Here is a 17,494-nt window from a genome sequence, read left to right as displayed (position 1 = left end):
GGGGACACCTACAATGTCGCTTGAGACTGCAGTCTACTAACGGTAGTATATATATCGCATGATCTTCGACAAGGCGCGGCGTTGAAGAAGAGTCAAAGCATGTTGGAAGGTCTGTTGTTGAAGTATCTGTACTGAGGGAGTAGAATGGACACTGGTGAAGTCTTTGCCAAAGAAGGAAATATGTACTGTCTTCCACAGAAAACGGAATGAAGACGCCCTCGGACTTGGTGTATATAAGGAAGGGACATCGCCTCAGACTTATAAAGGAAGTCGCATGTGTCAAGAGTCGAAAGAACAGAAAAGGAAGGGAACACTGGCTACCTATTTATCCCCGAGGTCAGGTGATCATCCATCCCCTTTCGGCGGCGTCTAAAACAATGATGAGGATTGGGACTGTCTGGTAAAACAAATTGTTGTCAGGATAACTTCGCCGCATAAGTGTTTGGCCAGATCTTTGTCGTGTGCTTTGTCTTGTCGCTTAGGCATCTGCGCCAAATCGTCAGTTGCTTCAAGTGACATCAGGGGCCTAGACCAAGACAAAGCCATGATAAACGATTTGGCAGCAAATTGATGGAGGGCACTGGACGATCTTTTGTCATGATTGTACAATACGCAAAAGAGTCATGGTCGCAATCAAGCATCCGGGTTGCTCGATTTGGCCCTGCTTGTCTAAACAAAACACTTACAGACATTACCAAACATTGTGACATCACCTAGAACTCAGGTTTCGTATGCGATAGACCAATTTGGTGAGTACTTTCATTGTTTTGTGCGTGTGTATCTAGTAATGATTCCCTCTGCGGAGTGCTGTTGACCTTCAGGAAAGATGCTTCCAGTTTGGCTCTTGTTGTCTGATCATGTCGGATGCGCCTCGGTGCCATACACAGCCAATATTGACAATCTCTATGCCCAACTTGATCAGCGTTGACGTATGCATTGCTGGGTGTGCTCTCGGTGACTGAAGTCGTGTATGATGGTTGCAACAGGCGAGTGTATATAGTCCAGCTCTTCTTGAGGTAGACACGGCATAGGCAATCCAAATCTAGCTTCCTCAGGGGTGTATAGCCGCATTGATCTTTGCTTGATGATATCACTCTGGATATTCTCGTCTCGTTTGCGGTCGTTCGAACAAATCTTTGACAAAGTAGCAGTCAGGCGTGAGTGTTATGGAGGTCACAACTGATCAGTCATGCTGCACCCTGAAGGCTCCAGATTCTGGTCGCCCACTCACGACATCCATGCAATACTCCATTTGTTGTTGACTTCAGGAGAATGGATTCGAAGAAAGCGTTGTTGAAGATGGGCATCGGATCTGGGCGCTTAGTATAATGCCCTTCGCGATTCGCAAAGGTATCCAGCACAAGGTTAGAGGAAGCGTTCCTTCAAGAAGTTATGCAGTGCCCTGAAGTCATCTGGAGTGATTACTCTTGCGATATTGGGCGAGTGTATTCGATTTTGAAGCCACGCGCTGTCGATGCTTCTAAACCGTTGCAGCGGTCGCAAGCCCGTGGCGCGGCACAAGTTGACTAGGCACTTCTCGTTAATGAATGGGAATGGAGGGTGGTTTGGAGTTGTTGGATGGCTTGACGAGCAGCACCGCCACGAGTAGGAGACGTATGAAGATTGGCTGAGGCGAGCGTTTTGAAGTTGATAGTTGAATTTTGGATCGAATGGTAACTCCAGAGCTCATACCAGTAGAATAATCATTATGCTAAAAGCTGCTATAATTCTCATGCATGTACTGTCGTTACGTGGTTCTGTCAGTTGTTCGCACTGCAGCTGCCAGCTGCCAGGGAACGGCACCAAGTTCTTTTCACGAACAAATCTCTCCTGTCAATTTTAATCCTGCAACTCCTCCACAACAATCAACACCAGAAAGCCTACCAAATACTACAATACCTGCAAATTTCGCCTCTATTGAACAACTGCCTATCATGAGTGCTCCCAGGCGACCATATCCTGGGTGGGAAACACATCCGCGGAGGAGCGCTGTAAGGCGCGATGACGGTGCTCTGAAGATTGCCAGTGCATGCCTCGATGCTTGTCCCAGACTCACGAGGATGGAAATGGATGCTATTACAGGCGTCTTCAACACGGAGGTACTCATCTCATCTCAACAGTCGGTGGTTGAACGTATCCTCGAAGACTTAGATGAGACACACGGCCGCGACCATTTCTCCATTCCTGTTTGTGGGTACCTCAAAGTCCTCTGGAAGACGTGTCGACGAGTCTTCCGAGTATCACCAAACGTCCTCCTTTCCGTGATAAACCATTTACAGTACGGAAAACAAAACACCAGCACTGTCAAGGCCATCTTCTCCTCCGAATTCAGCGAGGTACTGTCATCTTTGATAGTGCACCCGGCTTGGGGCCACAACTACCGAAAGTTTCGGATGGCTCTCCAATTCGTGGTCACTTGCCGAATCGAGAGCCGGGAACGTTGGCCTCCAAGTCGGGACATACTTAATCACACAATCGATTGCTATACAATTGAGCTCCTACGGGTAAGGTTCGACGAACTCGAACCTGGATCTGTATCCGACAAGCTGAGACAGGCTATCGCGTTGACTCCATTTAAGGAAGAGTTCCCGGCGTTTCTCCCGACGATTTCTGACTATGTCAGTCAGACTGCCACCGACGGAGACATCAACCCTTCATATCGTAGCCATCTAGCATACCCCGTAGAAACGAGAGACTTGAAGTTGATCGAGCAAGCGCTCGATAACTACGCCAGGGCGAATGCAGGTTGGAGAATCAGCACTCAACGCATCTGGGAAGCCTTCAAGATTGAACGAGGGAGAGGTATGACGGAGTTGCCGAATGACGATCACATAAAGGACTATATACTGTTGGCGCTTCGCCAAATATATACCTACCTTGCTCAGGCAAGCGTTAGTTCCACACCAAGTCCCCAAATGGGCGCTGAAGGGACAGATGAGAGCCGACTGTCATCTCGAAATGGTGATGTTGACTGGGATAGCTCGGCAGTCCATGATGAAGAACCACTCGTACCAGACGACAGCCCATCATTGGCGGCCGTTCCATCGGGGGCCCCTAATACCGATGGTGATCCCTCTGACGATGAAGTCCTTCCCACGATGTCTGGGACCATCAATTCTTCTAGTCGTCAAGATAGTGCTGACAATAGGGCCATGGGTCAATCGGACGCTCGCCACAATGAGCTCAGGGCTATTGTCGAGGCACTCCAAGATCGAGTTCAAGCTCTAGAAAGGCCAAGGGAAGCCGACCATCCCTCCACTGCGGCCTTGATCGCTGAAAATGAGCGCCTCCGTCGACAGCGCAACGCTCTCAAAGCCCTCTCTAGACGTCAGGTTAGGGAGATTCAAGTCCTGCGTCAACAAAGAACCTAGTCCTCTCGTGGGTGAGCTCAGGTAGACGAGAAGGTAGCTTCCGTCGATAATGATGGAGCCTATACTTTTAGAACGACGGGAGCTGGACAAGGCTTTAGGATTCTTGGGACCTTTGACGATCTAGACTGAAATGAAAGCCCCTCGGGGACATCGCTGTTCTTCAGTTGTCTCTTGAAATGCCCGGGAAAGCAGACTTGAGGTATGAGTTGGACTTCAAGGCCGCTTCGAGGCTGATATGGCTGATGGAAGGATGAAGAGTGTGTTCCTCGCCAGGCAGTAGAGAGGTCTAATTGTAATTCGTTCAGCAAGCACGCTCCTGACAAATACAAGAATTGTTCGACGATCAGTCCCAGCTAGATGGATAACAGCCCGACTAAATGTCCCTCAGGCTTGGACGAAGGCTTAGACTGCCAAAATAAAGTATCTGCTGAATTTCTGCTCGTAGCTATCAAGCATCTAAGCCAAGCGCTATCATGATGCCCGTCTTTCGCCCTCCGCTGCCTTCAAAGATCTTTGCTTTCGCTCCTCGTTTGTCTCCTTCACAAAATCAGCCACATGCTCGGGCACTTCGGCAATGTTGTACGGCCCAGGTATTGGATCCCCAATTGTTTGATACACAGGCAAGACTCCTGTCCACGTAGAATTCACCAGTTCACTGTTCTCCATGTCACTCTTGTCATCCGTAGTCGAACCTGCACTGATCTTAGCACTTGCTGAGACAATCTTCACTTTCAGGATGTTGGTGCTCTGCATTTCTGACGGCAGAGGAGGTTGACGTGTATGCTTCCATCGGTCGGTCACCACGCTATTGGATATGAGCTCCATGGCGTATAGTTTCTCTTCATCTGACTTCACAGTTGTCGCGTATCCGAAAAGCATTGCGGAGCGGTAGTTGTAGTTGTGGGAGAAGGTTGCAAGGGTCAAGACGAGTCCGTCGACATGGGAGGCTGCGACGCAGACTGGCATTCCTTGGATCTCTTCGCCGTCGACTGTAGACTTTTGGGCAAGGTTCATTATCCTTGATGAGACGTATCCGTGGAGGTAAAGCTCCAAAGGATCTCCAAGATCAGCACTCGGACGATCAAATGATCCCAATTGTCCGATCATTGGAAGAACAACCGGAAATGGCTGATCCTGGGAGTTGAATGAGACATGAAGTATAGGACAAGAGTTGACAATACGATGCACGGTTTCGACATCGTACACCCCATGCACCTTGTACCGTTTGACGGTATTAACAGAGTCTTTGGGATACTGTAATTTATGACGGCCCATGATTTTGAGTTGTTTTGTCTGGGTATCACGTATCCTATCGTACGACTCAACTTAAATACCTTCATTTTTGAGGTTATAATTACCCTATACGGCAGTTATTCCCTGTAGCTACAGCCGGGCGCTCGGATAAACTCTACCCGATAAACCCCACCTCCACATCTTGATCGTGGCCACACTCGTCCTCCATCATCAGATACCCCGCGACATTCAAGTCGCAACTTAAAACGCCATGGTTCTTCAAGATCTCGGCCGTCGCATCAATGCGGCGGTCACAAACATCACACGAGAGCAAAACCTCGATGAAAAGGTGCGACCCGCCGCGCCCAATCTCTAACCACAGCTAACTTGGTGCTCTAGGCCTTCGATGGCATGCTCAAGGAGATTTGCTCGGCTCTCCTCGAGGCAGACGTCAACGTGAAACTCGTTATGCAACTGCGAAAGTCCATCCAAAAGACAGTCAACTTCAAAGAACTTCCTCCCGCCGTGAACAAGAAGCGTCTCATCCAGAAAGCCGTCTTCGACGAACTCGTCAAACTCGTCGATCCCCACGCCGAACCGTTCCGACCGAAGAAGGACAAGAGCAATGTCATCATGTTTGTTGGTCTGCAGGGTGCCGGAAAGACGACGACCTGTACAAAACTTGCGCGACACTATCAGTCAAGAGGTTTCAAGGCTTGTTTGGTCTGTGCGGATACCTTCAGAGCTGGTGCTTTCGATCAGTTGAAGCAGAACGCTACAAAGGCCAAGATTCCTTACTATGGTTCCCTTACCGAGACCGATCCCGCCGAGGTTGCCCGTACTGGTGTTGATCAGTTCAAGAAGGAGAAATTCGAGGTCATCATCGTCGATACGTCAGGTCGCCACAGACAAGAGTCTGCTCTGTTCCAGGAGATGGTGGATATTCAAGAAGCTATCAAGCCCGACGAAACGATCATGGTTCTCGACGCTTCAATCGGTCAGCAGGCTGAGTCGCAAGCGAAGGCTTTCAAGGAGGCGGCTGACTTTGGAGCCATCATCATCACCAAGACGGATGGTCACGCCCACGGTGGTGGTGCTATTTCCGCGGTCGCAGCTACACATACTCCCATTGTGTTTATCGGTACTGGTGAACACATGATGGATTTTGAAAAGTTCGCTCCTCAACAATTTGTCCAGAAACTGCTCGGCATGGGCGACATGGCTGGATTGATGGAGCACGTTCAAAGTCTCAACCTCAACCAAAAAGATACCATCAAGCACATCCAGGAGGGTATTTTCACGGTGCGCGACTTGAGAGATCAACTTTCCAACATCATGAAGATGGGTCCCCTATCAAAGATGGCTGGCATGATTCCCGGTATGAGCAACATGATGCAGGGTATGGACGACGAGGAGGGCGGTGCCAAGCTCAAGCGAATGATCTACATCTGCGACTCCATGACCGACAAGGAACTCGACTCCGACGGCAAGATCCTCATCGACCAACCGACCCGAATGACACGAATTGCCCGCGGTTCAGGAACATCAGTACGAGAAGTCGAGGATCTCCTCACTCAACAACGAATGATGGCTGGTATGGCCAAGAAGATGGGTGGTAACATGAAGAACATGCAGAGGGCGCAACAAGCCATGGGTGGCGGTAACAAGGCACAACAAATGGCAGCCATGCAAAAGAGATTACAGAGTATGGGAGGTGCAGGTGGTGGAGGAATGCCCGATATGGGAAGCTTGATGAAGATGCTTGGAGGAGGTGGAGGTGGTGGTGGTATGCCTGGTATGCCTGGTGGTATGGATATGCAAGCCATGATGCGACAGATGGGTATGGGAGGTGGTATGCCTGGTATGCCAGGACCAGGAGCTGGCCGAGGACGAAGATAATTCAGTTTGTGTTGCATGGTTTGGCGTTAAGACACGGGATGTGATGACATATCAATGTAAAATTCGGGTCTATCTGCTATTCTTGTGCTCTCTTTTGATCGTATCGCACAACTGCTTGACACAGAACCTCTGCTCCAATTGCGCACTCTTCAGGTGTAGAGTACTCCTCCGGGTTATGGCTTACTCCTCCTTTACATGGGATAAAGATCATGGTTGTGGGACAGTGCTTGCTCGTGTATACGCTGTCATGTCCAGCGCCACTGGAGATGTCAACTGCGGCGCCCTTTCCGAGGATGGATTCGGCGGAGTCCCTCACAGCTTGGACGCAGTCAGGGTGGAACTTGGTTGCTGTCGAGATCGTGTCCGTCCGCCAGGTGAGGGAGAGGGGGAGCGCAGGTGTTGAGCCAGCCAGGAGTCCGTCCACGTCTGTTCCATTGGCCAAGAGATCAAAGTCGCGGCGGAGGTCCTTCTCGAGGTTCTCGACAGTCTCATTCGAGGGCGATCGGATGTCGAGGGAGAAACTGACGTGGCCAGGGATCGTGTTGGTGCTTCCCGGTGTAAGGTTGAGAATACCGGTCGATGCAAGTGCCTTGTGCTTTGTAGCCAAGCGATGCGAGTGAGTGATCAGTCTCGCAGCGAGGAGAAGAGCGTCTGCTCGATCGGAGAACGGAGTTGAACCAGTGTGCGCATCTGATCAGTTAGCCAAGTCCATGTTCCTCCTCAAACACGTACCTCTTCCAGTGATGTCAATGGTGAACCATTTGTAAGCCTGTACTCCTTGTACGACTCCAATCTTCTTCTGCGCTCGTTCTAGGATTGGACCCTGTTCAATGTGAAGCTCAAAATGGGCTCCGATCGGGTTGGATTTGTAGCTGGCAGGTGTTTCGCCGAGATACCCAATTCTTTCCAGTTCTGACTTGACCGTTGCATTTCCAGCAACCTCTTTCAGATTGTAAACCTTGTCTTGAGGGATTGATTCAGCCCAAACACCAGATGCCATCATACTGATCGGGAATCGAGCACCCTCCTCACTGAACAGTCAGCTTTGTCGTTGGCCGAATGGATAACTTACTTAGTCCAGTTCACCACACCCACCGGATACTCAGTCTCAACGTCGTGATCTTGGAGAACCTTGAGCATCTCGATACCAGCTTGGATACCCAGAATCCCGTCGTATCGTCCGCCAGAAGGTTGAGTGTCCAGGTGGCTACCAGCCAGAGTCGGCGGTCCATCTTTGCGACCGGGACGAATTGCGAAAATGTTTCCCACGGAATCAATTGTCACCTTGCATCCCAATCCCTTTGTCGTCTCAACAAACCAATCCCTGACTATTTTGTCCGAGTCCGAAAGAGCCAGACGTGACATGCCCGTATCGGTTGGTTTGCTATCATTGTTAGCTTTGTCTTGGATCCGGCGATGTACTCACTCTCCCCATTTGAGTCCTGTTCCCCATTTGCATGTATCATGTAAGGTATCCATCAATCGAGATTGATCAACTTTGAGCTTGTTCAAGTCTGCTGCTGTCATATCTCGAGTCGAGATGTACCTTCGAAAGGTGAATGCATGTCTTGGGACATGTCGACCCAGGGTCTGTCGAAGCGCTGTGCGAGAAGCCATTTTGGGATGATGAAGATTGAAGCTGAATTGAATTCTCAATTTCTACCAACTTTTATCGTTCTTGATGTTTTCAGAGGGTGTCCAGATGGTAGTGGTGATGTGACGCCTTCTGACGACGAGTGCCCCGCTTCTCGAATAGGTAGGCAACATGAAGACATGGATGACCTTCCAGGTGTAAGTCACCCTAGTCTTGTATCAGTACTGAGATTACTTTGGGAGTTTCGATCTCGAAACATTTCTGCTCTGATGTCAATTGTATCGATAAAATGTGGAAGTGTGAAGGCCTCGGGTCGCCGAGTATGGGCACACCATGCCGCGATGAAAGGTTCAGCATTTCAGTGACTGTTCTGAGCTGAAGTCCCATGAATGTCGTCTTGTTCGGTACAGAGATCCCAATTCGCGAGGAAGCTACCACTCGCAATGTCTGTTGTTCATTGAGGCATCAATGACGTACCACAGTGTACACAGTGCCCCGCACTCCTCTTACTCAACAATCCCCGCTCTCAACTCATCTCAAACCTCACAAACATTCATGCGTCTCCTTCGCCAAACCCTCCGATCCCATCGTCTCCGTCCTTCCATTGACAGACCCTTCAGCATGTCTCACAAAACACAAGAACCTGTCATCACCAAGCTTTCGGACCTCCCAATTGATGAGTCCAAGTGGGTAACTCTCAAGAAGATCGAGTACGTCGACCAAGTCGGCAAGGAACGAACATGGGAAGTCGCAACACGAAAGACAAGAGGCAAATCCGGTGTTGACGCCGTCGCCATGGGTAACATTCTTCTCCACCCCTCGAAACCTGCGTCAACTCTGCTTGTCATTCAGTATCGACCACCTCTGGACGCCTACACTATCGAGTGGCCCGCTGGACTCATTGATGCGGAGGAAACTGCCGAGGAAGCTGCCGTTCGAGAGTTCAAGGAGGAAACTGGTTACGACTGCAAGGTTTTGAGCGTCAGCCCTGCTCAAGCTGCGGATCCTGGAATGACAAACGCCAACATGCAACTAGCCATGGTCGAGGTTCAATTGAGCGAGAACGAGGAGGAGCCTGAGCAGAGATTGGATGATGGAGAGCATATTCAACGGGAGGTCATTCCTCTTGCTGAGTTGTATGAGCGCCTTGTTGAGTACTCGAAGCGAGAGCGAACAGTTGTTGCGGCCAAGTTGTTCCACTTTGCAGCAGGCATGCATTTTGCTCAGACACAGAAGTACTTTTAGAAGACTGCTCGAGCCGTCGATGAATGATACTAGGATTCTACTTTACATTTCCGATTGAAGACGGAGAATGGGTATCGACCTCGTCGGCTTTTCCCTCAGCGCGGTGACAACAGACAGGCAACGCCCTAAGACAACGATTACATGATCCTCCGACAAGTCGAAGACGAAGTCATCCTCGTTGGGTAGAATGTCGACGTCTCTCAGTGACAGAGATCATGCCGCGCTGGTGTCAGTATTGATTGGATGGCCGCCTCAACGATCTTGCCCACAACCTTATCCTCCACGCTCGGCTTTCTTCTGCCATTTCGAGATCATTTTCATCCAGCCATCCGTCTATTCGATAGGAAGCAATTGCCATGTGGCTTAGTTTAAGGTATTATTACTTTTAGAAATGTTATGATATCGCCTTCATCCTGGTCTTCCTCTGATGTTATCCAGATTTTAAGTATTACTGACTTCCCAGACATCACCCCATCATCATATCGTCCGGCCTTACCCGTATATCATCTCTTCCTTCGCACCATCCTAACTTTGACATGTGTCACCCTTTCTTGTCATATCATCCTAGCGTTACTGACTGTCGGTCCTCTCTCCCCGGATATTATTTAGACTTAAATAAGCATTATCCGGAACTCATCAAAAATGATCTTGTTCAAGGATCGGATCATCTTCCTGAAAAAGAGAGGGACGACTTCAAGGCCGACGTCGTGGAAATGGTTCAATCTCTCGTCATGACGGATGACCAAGGCTGGCAGGCAGATGAGTTTGTGCGCACGTATGGCAACTTGAGGGTCGAGGGCATGATCATCTGGGATGTGATCGACGCGCCAGACCCTTCGGGAAACAATCCAAACTCTCAGCGTCTCATGGTCTTGCATTATGTAGGCGTTGGGTACCCTCGACGAAAGTAAGATCTATTTCATAGATGAATACTATTTACAATGATGGTTCCCGAAGTCTTCTATCCGTAAACTGTGATGACAAAGCTGGGCCTGTGTAGATGTTCACAACTTGAGCAACGGTTCGATCTTGCATCCGCTCGCACATGGTAGACCACCTTTCTGCCATGGTCACACTCTCGATGCCACTCGTAATGAGGTTAACAACGGCCAACAGACCAGTACATTCGCTCGAGGGATAGTTAGGGGCAGAAAGTTGAGAACTGATTGTGGATGACTATTGTATTTGCTCAACAGTAACTTTCTTAGACCTATTGCCATTATCGATATTCATTCGTCTTTCTGTCAGATTATCACCACGAAGCTGTCGAGTCACTTCCCGAATAGTGCTTAGAATAATGTGTCGTTAATGTGGTGTCCTGACCCTTTTAGGTCAACTTGAACTGATATACATCTAGGTGGTATAAAGCTCTTTGAAGTGAGAATATAGAAGACAGTGAAGCTTTAGCCTAATGGGAGTCCGCTTCAGAGAAATGCGGCAGTGCTTGCCAGCTGTCGCACGATGATATGGAGCAACAGTGGTAGGCAGCCTATCCACCAAACGATTTTCTCTACTTGCCCCTCTTCACCACATCACGGAAATCTTCCAATAATCTTCTTCTTACACCATACATTCCACGCAGTACATATTTCCGAACTTCCCATTCAATTTCAACTTCCGCCTACTGCATCGCGATGAGCTCGCACCTAAGTCAGTACAGAGACTCTGGATATTTAATTTTAAACACTGACCCTGATTTAGAGCGTGAGGACGACGAGCCTCCCAACTATGAGCTGGCAACTCAAGAGATTGCCGAAGAAACGACCGCAGCTACACTCTGCCAGCAAAGCGTCGTGAGTATTGAGCTCGAAAGAAAGCTTCTGGCCGACCTACAGACAAATGTGGCTCGTCTGCAGCAACTCGAATCTTTGATGAAAGAGGTCATCTCTAAAGAACAAGAAGTCGCATCTCAGATGGAAACGGCCGCAGCTGCAGAGAAAGAACTGATATCTACGATGGAAGGGCTCGGAGTCGTACGGGTAATGCTCGCATCTACCGGAGAAACAGACGCGTCCTCGGAGGAAATGTTTGCACGCACGAAGGAAAAGTTTGCACACAAGATGGAAGAGCATGCAGCTTTGAAGAGAGAGTTGTCATATTGGAAGAAAAAGCTAGGCCTTTCCAAGAGAAAACTAGGCGAAGCTCTGTACGAAGCATCTCAAACGCAAGCAAATACCGCAAAGGCTATTTTGCACTTGGGAGAGGTCAAAGTACTGAAAGAGGAACACTAAGCCTCCAAGATCTGGTGATGCCCAAGAGCCCAACAAAAACGACCACGACTCAATCGGTTGACGACACCCGGGCGTTGCCTGGGAATGACGGATGGGTAGGAAGGTGGGATACCCAAGGTTGATAGTGTCTATAAAGGGGTCAATACAAATCTAATCGTATCAATTGTCAACTAGAAAGTTCGTCATGAGCGCTGTCGAGTGACCTCGCGTATGGTGCTCCGGATCATGTACTGTTTCTTGAGTTGGTATTTGGACCGATATACATATTGGTAGCATCAGACTGCCTGAAACGACGATCCGGGAAGCCGAGTGCCGTTAGAACAGTGAAATCTGGCCACGCTTTGGATGAGATCTATTTTCAGGAAACCCAGCAGTGTTTACTAGTGTTAGTTAGCTGCCGAGTGATATTATGTGGTAACAGTGGCAGTCAGCCTATTCACTAATTGATGTGTCTCTACTTTCCTCCTTGCTCCGTCACGGAATACCTCCAATAATCTTCTTCTTTTACCACTTACTTCACACCGCACCCGCTATCCCAAACATTCCACACAATCCTTGACATTGCCAGCGACATCTTCACGATGAACCATCAACAAAGTGAGTGAAGAGACTCTGGCTAGTTGATTCCAAAATACTGACCCTAATGAAGAGCGCAAATTTGACGACTTCCTCAGTCAGAATACGTCAGGAATTCAGAAGACCGTCGATGAAATGATCACGGCTGCACTTGACGACCAACTGAGCGAACTTGCTTGCAAAGGAGCAGGAAGTATTCAACGGGAGGAGCAGAAGATTGCGGCCTTGGAGAAAGAACGTGATGAAGCTCTTAAGAGGGCAGATCAAGCAGAGAAAGAAGCTTCGGAAGCCAAGGACACGCTCAAGAAGAAGGTCGATCTCATGACGAAACGGTTTGACAACAAACTGGCTTACAAAGAGGCCAGGATTGCCTCTCTTGAGTCGCGACTCGCAAATATTAATTCTGAGCTGAGAGAGATCATTGCGACCATTGAAAACTTGCGAATGGTAGACAGCCTACTTAGTTACCGCGACCAGCCTCTAGGTATCCAGTCCGGGCTTCGTGAGGGAAGGATCCCTGGGAAGATTTGAGAGGACATGCATAAGCCAGACAGTATTCAGGCCACCAGGACAAGTCCTTCATCGCCACGCCGGATTTGACGAGAAATGGGACGCAAGTAAATGCTGCGTTTGGCCTTGGGGACACCAATGAGATGCAATAGTAACTCAGCTAGGCTCTCTGGATCTACATAAATGAGGATACAAACAGTTAGCCAGTCCAACGAATCGATGTCTATGAAGTGACCAGAGATAAAAATCCGTCTGACAATCAACACTCGTGGCGATAGCAAACGCATTAATCTCCCGCCCTCCGCAAATGACTGAAATCTTGTTACACCCCGGGGGAAATCTGTTTTCAGAAAACTCAGCAGTGTTTGTTTGCCAATGTTCGACAGTGTTTGCCAGCTGGCGGATAATAATATGCAACGCCAGTGCCAGGCAGCCTATGCACCTATCCGCCTCTCCACCATAAATTACCTACCTTTATTCTTTCTCATTTTTCTCTTCTCATCTCTCTTCCTCCGCATAAATTTCTTCTCACAGCATTCGTTCCACATCACACCTGCCCCTTCAAGCAACGCGATTCTTCAACCAGCTGCCTCACGATGCAGCCCAGTTAGTATAGTCTGTCGCTAGTCGATGCCGAGACACTGACCTTGATATAGAGCATGGCCTTGTCGACCGCCGCGGTCACGATACCTCGATGACTCGTGAGACCGTCGAAGAGATGATCGCAGCTGCCCTTAGCCGAGCTGCACTGTACCCACGAACCGCCGCCCGTACCGAGAACGACAAAGGGCGTCTGGACCAGTATCAGACGAAGATCGTGGTCCTCGAACACCAACGCGATGAAGCCCTCGGGAAGATCACAGCCCTTGAGAACGAACGTGACGAGGCCCTTAAGAGCAACAAAGTTCTGTCAGACGAACACGCCGAAGACCTCGTAACGATCCGGGCTCTGGAGTACAAAGTCAACGAACTCCGCAGCGAAGTCACTCTGGTGGATAACCAATCTGAGGCAATCTGGGATGAAGCAAATGCGCAGATTGACTTCAAGCAGAAAGAATTCAATGATATGCTGGCTACCAAGGAAGCCAAGATTGCTCATCTCGAGTCTCAGCTGGCCAAGATCCACTCTCTATCGAAGAGTGATGAGACCGTCGTCTTGACCCCTGCTCGCCCCGACTCTGCTAGCACTGATGACCGAACCGACAGGCGCGTGGGGGATCATTGGGGCAAGGACACCTCTGGCACCGCTGATTACTGGTAAGGGCTCACAAAAGCAAGGTGGTCTACTTTGAAGACCAGCCTCTTAAGCTAGGGCTCCTGGGGGAAGGATATCTGGGAATACTTGAGAGGACATACATCGGCCAGACAGTATCAGGTCACAAGGATACTCATTTCACAGCCATGTCAGATGACAAGATATGGGATACTAAAGCTGGATTCGGCCTTGGGACTGCACTCTAGAGGTGCGATATTGACCTAGCCAAGCCCTTTCTTTGAATGAACATGGATGAGGATACAAACTTCAAACTAACGCAGTGACTTTATGCCCGTGAAGTGATCAGAGATAACGGTCTGTCCGACAACCAATACTCGTAGCGATGACAAACGCAAACGTCCCTTCGACCCACGATACGTTGGCCCTTGCAACCACGACAGACTATTGATGCACTGTCCGTGGACCGCTATGACTAAGATTGCTGACATCGGTAGTAGTTTCGCCTGGTGTACAGGGAATGGCGGCTGAAGTGCGATTAGCTCGAGGCATTTAACATGATGATCCCAACTGCAGGAGGCTGAACATCACCGAACCCTATGCAGTCGACAACGGACAAAGACCTGTCCCCTCGCCGGTTCTGCCAACAGGCCGATCCTGAAACGAGATCTTGGGAAAGACATCCCTGCAATTTGCGATTTGCGACCGGGCGACGACGAGCGACACCAAGACGTCTTGGTCGGACGAAGCACCAGCAGAACAGCTCTCGAAGGACCTCAACCATAACGGAAGCGTACCCGATCACCTCAGTTCTCGAAACACGCATTGCGCCTAGAGCCATCGCGTATCGTCGGATGCAGTGAGGTGCAGCCTTCGTTAATCAAACTGCGCCGTTTTTGCCTCCGGTATCCGATCGTCTACCGATTGAGTTTTTGCCACGATCCGATGAGCCGAAGCGAAGACACCGCCCCGCCGACCGTGTCTCAACGGTGTCTAGAGCGACCAATGATGGAAGACGTGTTGTCCAAATTGGGGAAACCAAGCACCCTTGTCGCAGTGTGGGTAGCGGCCGTGTGTCTTGTCGTGGCGGGTAGGATCAAAAAGCTTGATTGAACATCAAATGTATTGCCGTATCATATGGAGAGGCTCGGAGACAGTTCGTGGCATCGTCGCCAAATGAGTATCGCATCGTCGTTCGGGTAGGCTCGTATTCGCTCGTCCGTATCGGTTCATTCCTGCACACTTCCATCAATAAGTCACCAGCTGGAATTCACAATTTCGGTCATTCTGAGAGTCCAACTGCATGTTCAATTCCACTATGTAAATGAAGGCGAACGCCGACTGTCCACCGCGATTCCTTCATGGTACCATCGTCAAATTGTGAATCATCGTCCGCGGTGCAATGTACCTGCTGAGCTGTTAGTGTTTGCAAGTAAATGGAAGAGGATGACACTTACCAATTACCAACACGAAAACTGAGAAGTATGTCTTGGGTGATAGGACACCGAGAGCTTGGTCTCCGTCAAGGTAGGATCTGCCCTCATGAGTTCAAGGGGCCAGCTACCTCACCTATCGAAACTTGTATCCTGATGCTACCACTTGGTTTCGCCCCGAGAATAGTGGTCAAAACTCAATAGCCCAGACACGGGCTCTGTGGTAGGATGCGCGACTCCAAATGTCGAACTAGATGCGATCACTCCAGTACAACTGGCGAACAGCATCGAAGGATCCGTGTGCAGGATCCTTGGGCAGCGTATCGGCATCCCTGTCCGCATCCCATTGCGCCTGGATCTCAACGAAATCAGGGCGCTTTCGAACCACCTTAGCGAAGTCAGAAGTCCAAGGAAACGCTTGAGGCACGGCGGCATCTTGGCCAGCTTCCTTCAGGTACTCCCTGAGGTACCAATGCCATTCCGGCTGGTCGGGGGAGGTTTCCAGCGTTGGCCGGTTACCTCGCTCGTAAACAAGAAGCCTGGCCTTCTCCTCCATAGACATGACTTTGAACTGGTGGCAAGTGTCAACGGCATGGCTTGGGCTGTTGCACAATGTGCAGCCGGGAATACAGCCGTGGGGGGCAACGAGGCAGTCCTTCATAGCATGGTCTTCCTCGCAGTTGATACACGAAGATCCATGTCTGGTGGACAAAAGCGGAAGCACTCTTTCGGGGGCCTTCTCCTCGGTACGACCGGTCGGCTGTACCACCCTGGTGCGGATGGGCCTGCGCTTGACAAAGGACAACTGACCCTTCTGCAAGGGCTTGAATTCAAAATCCAAGCTGTCCTTCCCAAGGTCTTCGAAGACCCGCTGAAATATTTCATTGCCATCTTGCCAGCGGCTCGTGGATCCAGACACTCGGGCCGGAGTCAAAGCAGTCGAAGCCGCAAAGTCGTATCGGTAGCGACCACCCAAAGAGGTATTGGATACCACCATGACAGTTCTGTCCGAACTATCGGTACGATCATGCTCCTCTACCTCAGGGACCTGCGGAATGGAGGTTCGGGTGTTGGGGCTGGGGTTGTTTTTGAACACCCCAGCAAAGGATCTCCTTCCGCTCATGCCGACATTGTTCGCAGAAGAGCTTCTCGGATCCCTGCCACCCCTCCCAGAGAGTGAGGCATATAAGACACCGCCACCCCTCCCAGAGCGGGAGGCATATACGACACCGTCACGGTTACGGCGATGGCCATATCCAGGCAAACCACCAACGGGCGCAGTTGTAGGTGCAGCTTCAGGCGCCGGCAGGTTGTTGCCATTCCCGGAACCAGAGTTCTCGGGTATTCGCAACTCCTCTGCACGCAGCTGCGTGCGAGCGGCTTCAAGTTCCGCTTCATTGTCTTCCAACTGCATCTGGGAAGCTTCGAGCTGGAGCTGAGCGCCCTGCACCTGATGCTTGGAGGCATCACGACGCTTCACAGCGATCTCGACCCGACGTCGCGCAGCCTCGTACTGGGCAGAAGGAAGCGCAGACATGACGAATAAGCTTTTCTTTTTTGTTTTTCACAGGGGAAAGAAAGAAAGAAGAGAGCTTGTCAATGCTCGCGATGTTGACGGTTCTGAGATTGCTTTGCGGGGAAGGAAGGCTGTCTGCTTAGTTCCACACAGGATGGGCGGGCAGCTGGCAGAAATGTTGGCTGTTGGCACTGATGGACATTGTGGAACTTTCTAGGTATTGCCTGTAATAATAAACTAAAAGACTAAGTAAACTAGAAGACCAAGTTAGCTTAAATAACATATTAGAGTATTAAAGTTAACTACCGTCTATAAGGTAGTTGACAAAAATCAGGGTTTTCTCAAATATTCCCGTGCTCCCCTGTTGAACCTGATTCTTTTAAGTCCATAAGTTGACCCCTCGTGGATGATCTCTGCTTGAGCCTTCCACTTGTGTATTCATGCTCATCTCGGGGAGGCTCTTCTAGAGGGAAACCAACTCAGTCCGGGTCTCTTTCTGCATCTGTTGGTCGACCAACAGCGGCGAGCCTGACACATTCCGACTGCAGACTCACATCAAGATTTGTACTCGTCTTGCTGAAGAATGTCACGAGCCTCTCCGAACAGTCCACAAGATGATTGATGACATGTCTGGCCACCGTCTGTCGAGCCTCATGGTCCAAGGTATAGCGAA

At 49.9% G+C, this 17,494-nt stretch overlaps 7 protein-coding genes across 7 annotated transcripts; 4 read left to right on the top strand and 3 right to left on the bottom strand.

Moving 5' to 3' along the window:
* Nucleotides 1-1,934: 1,934 nt before the first annotated feature.
* B0J16DRAFT_386966 (uncharacterized protein) lies at nt 1,935-3,371 on the top strand (the record flags this gene model as incomplete). Its single annotated transcript, XM_046131622.1, has 1 exon — nt 1,935-3,371. One exon carries the CDS (start codon nt 1,935-1,937, stop codon nt 3,369-3,371), a length of 1,437 nt encoding a protein of 478 aa, XP_045979718.1.
* Nucleotides 3,372-3,607: 236 nt separating this feature from the next.
* On the bottom strand, nt 3,608-4,702 carry B0J16DRAFT_166963 (uncharacterized protein). Its single transcript, XM_046122330.1, has one exon. The coding sequence runs from the start codon at nt 4,644-4,646 to the stop codon at nt 3,843-3,845; it is 804 nt and encodes a 267-aa protein (XP_045979717.1). The 5' UTR covers nt 4,647-4,702; the 3' UTR covers nt 3,608-3,842.
* A 173-nt stretch (nt 4,703-4,875) lies between these two features.
* Nucleotides 4,876-6,503, top strand: B0J16DRAFT_386964 (SRP54-type protein; the record flags this gene model as incomplete). The annotated part of the gene is made up of 2 exons (XM_046131621.1): nt 4,876-4,953; nt 5,004-6,503. 2 exons carry the CDS (start codon nt 4,876-4,878, stop codon nt 6,501-6,503), a joined length of 1,578 nt encoding a protein of 525 aa, XP_045979716.1.
* Nucleotides 6,504-6,579: 76 nt separating this feature from the next.
* B0J16DRAFT_271612 (uncharacterized protein) lies at nt 6,580-8,030 on the bottom strand (the record flags this gene model as incomplete). Its single annotated transcript, XM_046123582.1, has 4 exons — nt 6,580-7,193; nt 7,236-7,534; nt 7,576-7,887; nt 7,930-8,030. 4 exons carry the CDS (start codon nt 8,028-8,030, stop codon nt 6,580-6,582), a joined length of 1,326 nt encoding a protein of 441 aa, XP_045979715.1.
* Nucleotides 8,031-8,718: 688 nt separating this feature from the next.
* On the top strand, nt 8,719-9,342 carry B0J16DRAFT_322625 (NUDIX hydrolase domain-like protein; the record flags this gene model as incomplete). Its single annotated transcript, XM_046125720.1, has 1 exon — nt 8,719-9,342. One exon carries the CDS (start codon nt 8,719-8,721, stop codon nt 9,340-9,342), a length of 624 nt encoding a protein of 207 aa, XP_045979714.1.
* A 3,913-nt stretch (nt 9,343-13,255) lies between these two features.
* B0J16DRAFT_386959 (uncharacterized protein) lies at nt 13,256-13,920 on the top strand (the record flags this gene model as incomplete). Its single annotated transcript, XM_046131620.1, has 2 exons — nt 13,256-13,265; nt 13,316-13,920. 2 exons carry the CDS (start codon nt 13,256-13,258, stop codon nt 13,918-13,920), a joined length of 615 nt encoding a protein of 204 aa, XP_045979713.1.
* Nucleotides 13,921-15,555: 1,635 nt separating this feature from the next.
* B0J16DRAFT_416837 (uncharacterized protein) lies at nt 15,556-16,948 on the bottom strand (the record flags this gene model as incomplete). Its single annotated transcript, XM_046133633.1, has 1 exon — nt 15,556-16,948. Exon 1 carries the CDS (start codon nt 16,840-16,842, stop codon nt 15,556-15,558), a length of 1,287 nt encoding a protein of 428 aa, XP_045979712.1. The 5' UTR covers nt 16,843-16,948.
* Between the last annotated feature and the right edge of the window lie 546 nt (nt 16,949-17,494).

The sequence above is a fragment of the Fusarium flagelliforme genome (assembly GCF_020744385.1).
Source record: "Fusarium flagelliforme strain FIESC 12 MPI-CAGE-AA-0113 chromosome Unknown B0J16scaffold_6, whole genome shotgun sequence".
NCBI lineage: Eukaryota > Fungi > Ascomycota > Sordariomycetes > Hypocreales > Nectriaceae > Fusarium > Fusarium flagelliforme.
This window is presented reverse-complemented; position numbering and strand designations above follow the sequence as displayed.